At 37.0% G+C, this 14,187-nt stretch overlaps 1 protein-coding gene across 1 annotated transcript; it reads left to right on the top strand.

Annotated features, from left to right (window-relative positions):
* The first annotated feature begins 3,760 nt into the window (after positions 1–3,760).
* LOC143244756 (uncharacterized) lies at positions 3,761–11,310 on the top strand. The gene is made up of 2 exons (XM_076490008.1): positions 3,761–3,848; positions 10,674–11,310. The coding sequence occupies exons 1-2, from the start codon at positions 3,782–3,784 to the stop codon at positions 11,126–11,128; spliced, it is 522 nt and encodes a 173-aa protein (XP_076346123.1). The 5' UTR covers positions 3,761–3,781; the 3' UTR covers positions 11,129–11,310.
* The last annotated feature ends 2,877 nt before the right edge of the window (positions 11,311–14,187 follow it).

Raw genomic sequence — 14,187 nt, 5'->3', positions numbered from 1 at the left:
GAGTTGTCGATGGGTGTTGATCACTAGCTGTCTTTCCTCTTGTATTTCACTGCTAAATCAGAAACGTCTAGTAAAAACAGCTTTCGTGTAACTTTGCGCGAAATTCATACCAAACCCAAATAATTCGTTATACTTCATAGGACATTCATATTTATGAACCTTAGAAACACCATTCACTGTACCTGCAATTGGCGTTAGAGTACAATCAATGTATTGTCTTTCTTTAGTTTGAACAAATACTTTTGTGACTTACACTCTCTCCGATCTTGGTTGGATCTATATTCAACTTCACAAACGTGTTATTTTCATTTGTAACTTCACTAAATGGACGGCAGCACCATCTATTACTTAATGAAACAATATCGGAATTGACTGCGACATATTGAATAATTCTACATGTGTCAATTTTAATTTTTTTTTGCCTAAACCACTTTCTTCCGCACAGCCACGTCTATGGTGTTTTTTTGGGGGGTGCACTTTGTGTTACATGTATCGAATAAAACATCCAGCACTTGTGTCTCGTCACAATTCTATGGTGGTGAAGGAAATTTTGGATTTGACAAGAAACTCCGAATAGTGTGCAAAGCATGCCAGGAATAGTCATGGTCCCCAGGACAATTTTGAAATAATAGGTGCATTACGATTAAAATTTGTACTGAACGTGCTAAATTAGGGACGGCTAGAGAAGATAGCTCTCGTGTAGCTTTGCGCGAAATTCAAAACAAAACAAACCAATCTAAATAAAATGGATCGTTGTGGCAGATAATTCATCACATTAATGCCACAGTAAATCGGTGGTAAGAATTAATTTTGGTAAAAATTACACTCGTTCATTCAATTAGTAGTGCGTAGAATACAAATCTTATCTTAATTTAAGAACTGCAAGTACAGAGTAGGCAACTCTTTATAGCAATGTGACAGAGCACGTGAATTACCAACCCACTGACTGCTGATTCGCCGTGTAGAGTAGGGACCGCCTTTGTAGATGAATACGAATTTGACGTTTACAGTGTACGACTCGCAAAAATTCCGAGCGTATTTAAAAAAATCAACAGTCAAAGGGTTAACTCTTTGAATTGGATATATAATGTCATTTTCATTTTATTTATTTACAAACTGATTGCAAAAAATAAAATTCCAAAAATGCCCTTCAATCATTTAATTGCTTACCAAGCACAAAATTTCAAGAGAAAATGCGCATGGGCGAAATTCCTGAAGAGCTGCATATTTTACGTTATATACTAGTGTTATATAGTGTAATACTGTTGTATCAGAAAGGTACAACGAGTTAATTTATATTCATTATTCTTTATTGACAAAAAAAGCTGATTGCTGACTATCTGCCTTGTCTAACCTTTTGAGTAATTTGTGGACATGGACTAATAAATAACAGTCTAACAATACGTAACACTGAAGTCGTTACTCAAACAAACAGGACTCTCATTTAAATATGACTATATTCAATTAGACAGAAACTAGCGTTGAAAAGGGAAGTGTCTCGCTGTTATCACGTGCCACTTAAACACTTCCTGTAAGTTGATAGATTTATTAACTTCCCTGCACGCGCATGTGTTTTTACGGTTTCTTTCAGCATGTTCTGTCAACGTATTAGTCATTTTAATGTGTTTTTTAAACTTTTATATCAACAAGTCCTCGCTTTGGAACCTTGTAATGATTTTTATACATATAAAATTGTAATGATTTTAACGTTTTTCTCTATAATGATACAAGTATTTAAAAAAAAAACAAAACCCTTTCTAGTCGCCAGTAACTAGTTTTTTTTGGCCTTTCTATGTTTCTAAAAAATAGCAACAAGCAAACTTTTATTTACACTTTATGAACCATTTTAATAACACCATAGAGCCCATCTGGTACCATCACAATTTGTTTGACAAATAGCAAACGTTCTTTCTATGATGAGAGTAAATTTAGTTTCATCGAATTACATACCGTGTTTCTCCGATAATAAGACCTACCCATAAAATAAGACCTAGTGTGATTTTTGGGGATAGTTTTAATATAAGCCCTACCCTTAAAATAAGCCCTAGTTAAGAGTGGCAGGAAGAGGAAAGAAATAAAAAAAATTAATTTATTAATTAGTTTAATAGTTAGTTAATTAGTTTGTTTAAGTATTAATCAGTTAGTTTAATAGTTTAATAATAGTTTATTTTAAATGGTTAGTTTAATATTTTTACTTTGTAACTTCATTTTTTTAATATATCAAAATAAGACATCCCCCGAAAATGAGCCCTAGTGTCATATTTTGAAGTGAAAATTAATATAAGCCTTGTCTTATTTTCGGAGAAAAACGGTAGTACCTATCACTTGCTGTGCCACGAAGTTTTACCGATTATATAATATGAACTCTGAAGAAACTTGATTTTTCTTTACATCGAATTTGTTGATTTAGTTTGTTTGATAAAATTTCACTCAAAACTACTCGACGATTTCATAACTAAAAAGGCCTGGCATGGCCAGGTGGTTAAGGCACTCGACTCGTAATCCGAGGATCGCGGGTTCAAATCCCTACCGCATCAAACATGCTCGCCCTTTCATTTGTGGAACGTTATAATGTTACGTTCAATCTCACTAGTCGTTGGTAAAAGAGTAGCTTAAGAGTTGGCGGTGAGTGGTGTTGACTAGCTGCCTTCTTACACTGCTAAATTAGAGACAGTTAACACAGAGTGCTCTCGTGTCGCTTTGCTCGAAATTCAAAACAAACAAACCATGACAAGACCTTTTTCGGATATAAGGTTAGGCGACAGGATGCAGTTCGAAATGACATTAGTTGTTCTCTGTAATTTTAGAATAAATTAAACATTAGTTAAAAAAAATCCACAATATTTCTATTTTATTTTTATATGACACTGAAATTAATATAGCTACTATTTAAAATATCGGTTTTCACAGTCAGTTGTCCGATATGATATTGTATTTTCTTTGTAATTCAAGTACAAAAGTACAAAATGGGCTATCTGCGCTGTTCCAACCAAAACTATCGAAACCCGTTTCCTAGCATTATAAGCACGCTGAATTACTGCTTTAGCAATAAAGGCATATATATATATACATATATATTTTTAAAGATTCATATATTTGTCTTACAGTTTGTGACAGCGTTTTTGTTTGTCTACGAAGCATGAAAATAGAATAAAACCTGGGGAAAACAACAACAATACACTGGAAATAATATGTATAAGCATAATTTATAGAGATTATTTAACTTAATACAATGACAGAGTAAAATGTCCGTTGTGTTTTTCTTATGACCAAGAGGTTCACATTCCTAAATTCATAAATCTACTTTGTTAGTTCATATGCTAGTAAAGAGAATAAAGCGTCATTTAACATTGTCAAACAAATAAATCCACTTTTTGTAAGTTTTGCCTTTTTATGTTGGAGGTGATTTATCTGTTTCCTTCTGCGAAAGCCAAGATGATACTCGGACGAAACACAGGGCAAATATAGCAGAAATAGGTTTTCGTTATTACGTTTCAATAAAACACCGCGAATCCAAACAGACGTATAATATGCTTTGTGTTTTACGAGCCCCTGGGGTTAGCTGTTGATTCCTTTATGTTCGAATAACTTCCGAGTTTTAACAATGAACTTATGCTTTGCGTGCTAACCATTTTTAGCACATCTAAGTTATGATCAAGGGAGCTGCTTCGATTTAAGGTGTTTTGTTTTATTTTTACCATTACGGTTGTATAAGTACAACCAAACTCTGAAATAGACACATATTTTCCTTGGATATCAGGTTTTCCACATCTGGCTCACCATGACAACAATGCAGCAGCTGCTGTTGATGGCCTGCTTACTGTTTACCTCTTGCCTGGTTTCAAAAGGTTTGGTCATTTTATAGCAGTCTTATTGTTATCATGTCTACATTGGTGTATAATTTGAGAGTAATGAAAAAACAAAATTATTTGGTTTGTACGGTTCCTTGGGTGTTATTTATCTTAGTTTTTTTGTATTAAATAAGAAAACAACTGGAATGTATTTCTTAATTGAGCCACCAATTACCCACTCTTATATTCTTCTACATGAATAAAATATTCAAATTTGATAAATCTGGAGTAAATTCAAAATTTTCCATTGAGTGTTTTACTTTGTGCCTTACAGAATATTGTTGTTACGACGTAAGTGAGCGTTATTCGTGTTTTAAATGTCTCTCGGTGGGAAACGTGAAGTTTATGGACTGACTAACAATGCTAAAATTCACGAATCGATCCCCCAAAGCCCGACATGGCCAGGTGGTTAGATTGAAAACGTAAAGCTGTTTTTTTTTGTATATTTGTTTCCAATAAAAAGGTACCAGCATCTTAACTAAGAAGCCAGATAATTCGGTCTGTCATAGCCAGGTGATGAGGGCGCTCACGTGTAATCTAAGGGTCGTGGGTTTGAATCCCTATTACATCAAAAATGCTCACTCTTTCAGCAGTGTTAAAGTTATAATGTTACAGTCAATCCCACTATTTGTTGGTAAAATAGTATCCTAAATGGTGGCGGTGGGTAGTGATCATGAGCTGCCTTCACTGCTAAATCAAAAACGGCTAGCGGAAATAGCACTTGTGGATCTTTGCGCGAAACTCAAAGCAAATACATAAATAAACAAACAAAAACGATCCCTGTGGTATAACTGATACAATTTATAGCACGGCCCAGCATGACCCAGTGATTAGGGCATCGACTCGTAATCTGAGTGTTGCGGATTCGAATCCCCGTCACACCAAACATGTTCACCCTTTCAGCCGTGGGAGCGTTATAATGTCACGGTCAATCCCACTATTCGTTGGTAAAAGAGTAGCCCAGAGTTGGCGGTGGATGGTGATGACTAGCTGCCTTCCCTCTAATCTTACACTGCTTTATTAGGGATGACTAGCGCAGATAGCCCTCGTGTAGCTTTACGCGAATTCAAAACAGAGTACATAGTACAATATGACTTTGCTCTAAAACAAACAAACAAACAAACAAACAAATCATATTTTAAAGTAATGAAGAGAAGTGCTCTACTTTCTGTTATCTATTTATAATATTTCGTATTTAACTGTTTTACAGAACATTCATCCGAGAAAATCTCAACAAGAGTGTAAATAATAACATGATTTATTTCTATGCATTAAATCACTTTTTATAATATTCTAACTCGCACGATGTTTCGAAGAAAAAATTCCTGACGAAGTAAGTTTAACTTGAATTTAAAATGTAAAGTTCGCGTATTCAATTATTTTATAGTTTTATACTGTACTCGGTTAGGCCTAAATATTCAAGTGGGATTAGAGTTTAAAGTAATGAGAACAAAAATATGAAATAAAACATTTAATGATTACTTGTTGTTGATCATGATAATTATCAAGTTTAACCTGAATTTAGAAAGTAAAATTACAATTATTTTATGGTTTATATGCTACTGTTGTACTGAGTATAATACAAACGTTACACTGGATCTTAGATCGAATACTGAAATTATCAAAATCGAATGTGGAGGGGAAAGCTATTACACATTGTCAGTTCTTGATATTTATAAACCATGCATCGATATACAATAATATCGAAATGCTTACACAGCTCAGATTGCAAAAAATAGTAAAGTAGATTTTGAAATATCCAAATAATTTACTGCTTTCGAAAAAATGATCGTTCTTATTATTTTTGCTTAAATGTCATTCATACCTTAACTACCACAAATACACTGTGTTATATTTGTACCTCTGTATAAAAGTTACGTTCTGTTGTAATAATTTCACTTCAGGATTATAAATCATTTTAGAACTACTTTTTTTTTCCTTAAACAAAATAAATATGTATTACATGGAGTCAGTACAGGTGTTTTGCTATGCGTGTAGTTGCAAGTAAATTTGATCGTTTAACTTCTAAACGTAATATGATTCATTCAAGTCTCTCGGTGTGAATACCTGTACGTGGTAAGGGGACCTCCCACAGAACGTTCTGTACCTTCAGCGTGCCTCCTCTAGGACCAAAACATTTACTCACGTGTTTGTCATGCGTGGCTACCCGTGGAGGAGAAGATTCTGGTGGTTGAGGGATTCAAGTCTAACACACCACTTTGGCCTTGAATTTCTCTAGACGGGCGGCCTGGGGGTGGTCCCCTCCCCAGGGTCAAATGGCTGGTCCACTTGGGTTATGGTCAATCGAGTACTAGTGTTGGACGTTAATAACGGGTGTTGTGGACATTGTATCTGATGCTGGTGTTCAAGCATAGTGCTCACGACACCTTGGCGTTGCTGCAGTATCCTTGTTTGGCATTGTAGTGCATCCCCTAGTACAACTCCATGGTGGATGAGGACAGAGAGCACTGAAATATATTCACTTTATTATGAATATTCACATCCATGAAAAAAATAAGAAAAACATATATAGGTAAACGATCACGCATGGACGGCTCTCTTCTACAGTCACCGTCATAGTCAGATTCTGTACTTCAGTTTCTCATTATGCATTCCTTATTCGAAAAATTCTTAGGGCAAATGACTCCCTTTTTTATTCCAAAGGAAGTAGATGGGCTTGCAGGCTTCCCTATGTCAGTAAAGAAGTTATGATCTGGAGATATTTTGATGGAAACATCTTCACCACAACTTGCTAAAGCCCTCCTGAATTCGAAAAGCATCGGAGATATACCCATCGAGGTTACTCCCCATTCAACTTCGAATTCTTCCGGAGGAAAGTATAGTTGAAAAGGATTTAAGAACATTTCCAAGTTGTAGATTCTAGCTGATTACTCCAGCCAAGGCGTTTCTGTGGTGCACCGAATCTCTACTCACAAAGACGGAATAATGCTACCTAGAAATGTAATTATTTTGACGTTCACATCGTCACGTCCACCTGCTACTATCGAAGAAGGACACTTAAATTGTAAGGTTAAGTCATGTATTCCAAACTCTCTCGGATGGTTTCAGTGCCAGAAGTTCGGACATTCAAAGACCTTTTGTCGTGGATCTTTAAGGTGTGCTCGTTGTGGTGGCAAAGGCCATGATTTCTCGAATACAAAACGGAACGACACTGTGTCAATTATAGTGGTTCATACCTCTCGTACTCTCGTTTTTGCCTTAAGTGGATGAAGGATAAAAAGGTGAAAAGTACAAAGACTGTAAACTATTTCATATCCAGAGGCTTGAAAGTTACTGACTGTCACTCAATCTCAGACGTATGCTGCTTCACTCTGTTCCACTGCTACAGTAGGAGTGCAGATAAATCACTCAGTGCATCCATAGGAGTCATTTTCAAACCATGTCAAAAGCCTTTTGCCCACCATTGTTAAGAAAGTTGACTCTTCAACGTCAAAACCATCTTTGTGCCAACCATTCCTTCCAGCAGCTCCTCAGATTTACTTCCCATGGTTCCGTATTCGAGCATTTCCTCGATTTTATTTTTTCTCCAGCTCCGAAATGCATAACGATTATTCATTCACGCCATTAGTTGTTGGAATCTTGCTCGATCTAGGGCAGGATCCATGGAGATTGATGGACCTCTTTCTATTAAAGAGAACGAAGAGAACAGACGTGATGGAAAACATAATGTCTCTCCATCCAATTCACCTATACATAAGTAAAAATGGCCACACTGATACAGTGGAACTGTCGAAGTTTAGTGCTATTGATCTCTCTGTCTGTTCACCTTCACTTTTCCTCACTTTTATTGGATGGTTGACAGTTACCCACGGGGCAGGGATAATTTTTCTTATAATCTTGAGAGAGACTGGACATGGTTGATGCCACCAAACCCACGTGCCCCAGAAGAAGCTGGACCAGGCCAACTGGCTATCTTTCACAGTTTTCCTGGAACTTGGTCTTGCCGTCGTCTGTAAGCCATCGATAGACGACTGTGTAACAGCAGTAACTGACTGTTTTGTCCAAGCAGTTGCTCAAGTTTTGGAAGATTACTGAGCAGTATACTTTTGCCACTTTTGATCTTACTCTCCAATGATCAAGAAGTTGGCGATGCCCAAAGCAACGCCAATACTCTCGGCGAAAGCTTTTGCGAGATATAAAGCATTTCTGCTTCATTCTCCTTCTTCATAGCTGTCAAGACTCGGGCAGAGTGATCACCTCTTTCATTTCAGGATGATCGTCTCTATGACCATAATTTCCCCTTTACACTGGTGGAACTCAAGCTTGCTCTTCATTGGTCTGGCAGTACATCGATTGGACTTAATGATATACACTACGAGAGGTAGCGCCATCTATCTCCTGCTTTTCTTTCTCTTCTTCTGGTTGTTTTAACCAGATCTGGCAGAAGAATGTTTTCCTTTTGCTTGCACCAGGCTATTGTCCTCCCTTTTTCTAAGCCTGGGAGGGATACCAAGATTCCTTCAAATTACTGTTCAATTGCTTGACGAATTGTCTCTGTAAGACCTTAGAGAGAATGGTTAATACTCTTCTAGTTTATTTCCTCAAATCAAACAATGCCATCTCGCCCATCCAGTATAGGTTCTAACAAAAGTGCTCCACTGTGAACCACCTGATCTGACTTAATACGTTAATCAGAAAAGCCTTTCTTAAATGACAACATCTTGTGTCAGTATCCTTTGACCTACGTGCAGGTACGGCATTGTGTAAGACCTCCACTTATATCAGTTGCCTGGACATTTGCCCATTTTGATTAAAATTATTTTAATGGACTGGCAATTCCAAATTCATGTGGGTTCGACATTTTCTGTTCTTTGCTACAGGAACTTAGATCTTCTCCGGGCCGTGTCTTGAGTGTTACACTTTTCACTAGAAAGATTAATACCATTACTGGACAACTCACTTCTACCATTGCAAATGAGCTTTATATCAACGCCATCCAAATCTCGTGTCAGTCATCGAACATGAGGTATATTGAGCGGCAGCTCAATCTTTACTGAAGTGGACCACAGCAAACAATTTTACCTTTTCTCTCTCTAAAACCGTTTGCATGCACTTTTGCCACCAAAGGGGTATTCACTCTGATCCCACACTCCGTGTTTGTAAAGTTCTGCTTCCCATGGTCCCCGAGACAAAGTTGTTGGGGCTTATCTTTGACCTATATAGCACACATCAAAGCTGAGTCAAGTGTTGAGCACTCAGTGTTCTCTTTTCCAATTCTTGGGGAGCAGATCAGTGCTCTAAGCTAAAGATTTATCGTGCCCTCATTTGATCAAAACTGAATTATGGAACTCTGGTCTATGGCTCTACCAGAACCTTGGTCTTGGAAATGTTGTACCCCATTTACTATCTGGGGCTTCGACTCTGCACTGGCGCTTTCAACACTTCTCCAGTTCAGAGTTTCTACACCGAGTCTCATGAACCTCATCTACACCTTCGTTATTTGAAACTTTCTTTTCTTTATACTTCGAAACTTCGTTCTTCACCACAGCATCCCACTTGGGGTTGTGGCTTCTTTTCTCAATGAGCCATGCTTTTTCAGAATATACGGTTTGCCATTGTTTCTTTTGTTCTTCATACCCAGGCTCATTTGAATGAATTGGATCTGTCCTTGGATGGCAATGCTGTTTCCACTAGTCAGCCCATCGCACCATGGCTTATTGACATCCCCAAGTGTAACCTTTTTTTGAGTTATCTGAGGAAGACGGATTCTACCGATTGAAAGTACTGTGTTCTATTTGCCGAACATCTTTGAAACCATACTTCCATTCCCATTTATATGTATGGTTCGAAATCAGGTGACTATGTGGGCTCTGTCATGGTGTGTTGTGGTTCAGTTGTTGCACACAGAATCCCTTCTACAGTGTCTATGTTCATCGCCGAATTTTACGCTTTTTCTCTTGCACTGAATCACATAGAAGCAAAGCATTACATGAATTGTAATATTTATACCGACTTGCTAAGCTCTCTATTGGCTCTGGAATTGCTTTACGTTAATTTTCACCCTGTTATCCTCGATATTTAAAACCGACTGACACATTTTATTTTGACATCTACGTTTATCCACTTTTATCTGGATACCATGTCACATTGATATTCATGGAAACGAGCTCGCTAACACTGCAGCTAAGTCTGTCTGCTTTGGCACTGTCAATGCCATGCCTATTCCATACATGCATTACAGTCCAATATTCAAGGCTTGGTTCTGCGCCAGTTGGCAGTTAACTTGGAGTGAACAACGTGATAACAAGCTTTTACTTTGGCCGTCTTCTTTCCGTAATGATCAAAAGGAGGACGTTGTGCTAACTAGACCAAGCATTGGTTACAGTTTTTTAACTCATTGTTTTCCTTTATGAGGAACTGATGCACAAATGTGTCATCTCTGTAACACGTAAGTCGTAATAGCCCAAATTTTACTCTCGTGCCATTGTAATGATTCTGAACGACGGCATCGTGCTATATATGTTTTGTCTACAGGCTTACTCTTAACGATGGACAGTGTCATTGGTGATAGTGGCACTATCCACCTTAGAAATATTTTATTTTTATTTTTAAAGGCCATTAGCCTTTTTAACGCTATTTAAATTTTGACGCTAAAATTGGATTTTGTTTTGTTTTAAAATTATTCCTCTTATGCATTTTAATAATTTTACTTTATTTTTAATTTTTTACTGGTCATTAGGCGCAGATAGTCTAGTTGCTTTGTGCCTTAAAACGCCAAATAACCAATCATTCAAGTCATTAAATAAAACTTGTTTTACTGTTTTCTGTATTCATTACTTAAAACTGTGTTTTTCGCTTCAGGATATGTTCTTAACGAGGAAAATGGAAAAAAAGATCAGATCCCACAATCACGAGCTGCTAAAACCTACAGATCAGAGGCTGACATCTTGACATTTCCTCCTCGAATCGGAAGGTCAGCAGTTTTTGACTTGCTACCATTTTCATACATTATGGCAGAAGATCTAATGTTTAAACTTTATGAAGACATGGATGGCTCTAAGCGATCTACGTTTACATTTACTCCAAGAATTGGCCGAAAGAAACGATCCATATCCAGAAAAGATGATGACTGGAAACTCCATTATGATGATATTCAAAGGATTTTGAGACCAATTATTCCAATTTTCCATAGTAATTTGGATGACGGTTACAATAAAGCAAAAAGAGCAGTATTTATCCCTCGAATAGGACGTGCACCATTCATTCCAGTAATTGAAAGAGCAAATACAGGGGATTTATCTAGCTTACTCATGTAATCGGCTTAGCACTATTTAGTCCTAGAGTTGGCATATCAAACAACTTACATGAGAAGAAAAGTAACGAGGGATACATTACTCACAAGATTGTCAAACATAATTTGGAAACTTACAACGGAGATAAAAAGTAACAAACTGAAATGTATATTATCTGAAGAAAAAATAAAAATTTATGAAGCATTTAGTTAGTTTTAGAATTTCTTCTGGTAAAAAAGCACAATATTATTATTCTCGAATTTGTAATGATATCTTAAAGTCATTGACATTTATAAAGCTATACGGCTCTCTGGTTATTATTTTCCTAGACGAGTTGCTTGAAAGTAGATAATGAAATATTTTCAGTTTTTAAATTAGTATTACAGGATGCGGATGAACAAAGTATACGCAGAGAGTTGGATACAAAATATTAAAATGTATATGATATGTAAATCAGCAAGTTACATGACAATCACCGCCCATACAAGGTCGCAATGGAATGGAATGTATCAGAACTACATGTTGGCATTACTAGGCGTTTTGTTGGTTTGGCATTTTGAAGCCACCGAAAAATTCACCGTTTCTGTGAAAGGAATGTAACAGCTCTTTTCTGAAGAAAAACATTCATATACCGAAATCTCAAAGGTTCAACTATTTCGGGGATTTAGAATTTCTAAAATGGAGATATTCCTTCTAGTTAGTGACAATGGAGCACAAAAAGAAAATGGATCAATTTGAGACACCAGCACACTCCAGGAAAAAATCTGCAACAAGTCGTACTCCGACAATGGTAAACAGAGTGCAATGTATTGTAAAATATAAGAATCCACAGAAACAACAAATAGCAATATCAATGGCAAAAGCTCTCCCCATGATCGTACTAAAAGCACGTATCATAGTATAGGAGGATCTCCATCTGTGAAAATGGCACAAGGTACTTTCATGAGAGGTTTGTTCAAATAACGTATAACTCAAGCGTCTGGAGAATGTAACGAGTATTCAAAATATTCTATACAAAAACATATTGGTCACGTCGCCTTGCGCAACCCCCATGGATTTTTCTGAAACTAGATCGTTGAAACTGACATTGAGAAATCGTTGTTCTTGTACACAAGATGGGTTATAGAGAGTAAACAGAGCCAAGCGTGTGTTTTGATATGAAACCTCACATTACACACTATTCCAATGGACACAATGTATGCTGTCAGGTTGATGTTAAAACGCATGGCTATAGGACATAGCATGACCAGACGTTTGTTTATTATTAACCACAAAGCTATACATTTTTAGTGTTATAAGCATTCTCACCTACTATTGAGGAAGTGGTGGAACTATACATGAAAACATGGACTGTAACAGCGTAGGGAGACTCCGAAACTAATTTAATATAACGTATTCAACCTCTGTATTATCATTCTTACTATTCCCAATCCACGATTTAAGATTATCAAGACATTACATTTTTCTTGCCCTTATAAAGTTAGGGAGAAGTCAGGTATAGTTAGAAACAATTTTCCTCAAATAAACCTGTATCATATATTAACGATAATTTTGGCAAAAACACGTCATTAGGGTAATTCGTAATCTCTTATTCGGATAGAAAAATTAAATTTCTGACAATATTTTTTTTTCCTTTCAATGAAAGTTCTATTTGATTCTTCACTACATAAATAAATAGCACATGTTCGATGATACTGTGCAAAAAAACAAAACAAATCACGGAACCTGATTCGAGGGTCTCGCGAGAAAAGAATGAGTAAAAATATAGCCATACAAGATGGCTTCCCAAAAAATGGAGAAAGGAAATTACATTAAAAAAGTTAACAAGAACGCTTGAATAGTTAGTAGATACTTGAAATATCGAAATGAATAATCAATTCAAAAGCTATAATCACGAAACCCTTGTCCAAGCTAGTTTTATATACGCACACACATATATACATAAACACTGCTGGCCAAAATCTTAAGGCCAATGAACATAAAGAAAAATATGCATTTTGCGTTGTTAGTCTCAACCACTTATTTGAGTAGAGCTTCGAAAGATGAAGATAACAAAAGAGAATATAAAAATAAAAAAGTTTTTAGCATTTAACGGGGAAAATGTGAACACTATGAAATTAGCCTAAATATCAGCTGGTCCAAAGTTTAAGACCATACTGAAACCAAGCGTTAATCGGTAAACATGTAACAAAATTTAGTCATTTGTGTTAAGCATTAGCGTTGTCAACATCTCCCACTGACATCTCCTGTGTTATATTGGGTAAAATCATGGCAAAGGCTAAAACGTTGACAGAGTGTGAACGTGGCAGAATTGTCGAGCAGCAAAAGCAAGGTCTCTCTCAACGTGCCATCGATGGTGAGATTTGGCGCAGTAAAACTGCTGTTGAAAATTTCTTAAAAGACCCTGAGTGATACGAAACGAAAATTTCAAGTGGTCGGCCCAAGAAAATTTCGCCAGCGTCGAGCAGGATGATTCGACGGGTTGTCCGGCAAGACAACAGCCGATCGTTGAACCAGATTAAGGCCCTTACGGATGCAGAATGCAGCTCAAGAACAGTCAGACGGCATCTACGAGAGAAAGGCTTTAAAAACCGTAAACGTCTTCAAAGGCCACTCCTCCTTTCACACCACGAAACAGCTCAGTTAAACTTTGCTGAGAAGCACCAAACATGGGTCGTAGAAAAGTGGAAGGTTTTGTTTTCTGATGAAAAAAACATTTAACCTGGTTGGTCCAGACGGCTTCTAACGATACTGGTACGATAAGAATATCCCACTGGAAACATTAACTACACGACACAGTGGAGGAAGTTCCATCATGATCTGGGGTGCTTTCTCCTTCCATGGAACAACGGAGCTTCAGGTTATACAGGGGCGTGAAACAGCAGCTGGCTACATTGGTATGTTTGAGAGAGCATCCTTATTGACTGAAGGCCCTCGCTTATGTGGAAATGACTGGACAACGCTTCAATCCACAGTGCCCGAAGGATAAATGACTTTTTCATGGCGAATAACATGATTCTTTTGGACCATCCAGCGTGTTCGTCTGAACTGAACCCCATTGAAAATGTTTGGGGGATAAACGG

This window comes from Tachypleus tridentatus, chromosome 1 (assembly GCF_004210375.1).
Source record: "Tachypleus tridentatus isolate NWPU-2018 chromosome 1, ASM421037v1, whole genome shotgun sequence".
Lineage (NCBI taxonomy): Eukaryota > Metazoa > Arthropoda > Merostomata > Xiphosura > Limulidae > Tachypleus > Tachypleus tridentatus.
This window is presented reverse-complemented; position numbering and strand designations above follow the sequence as displayed.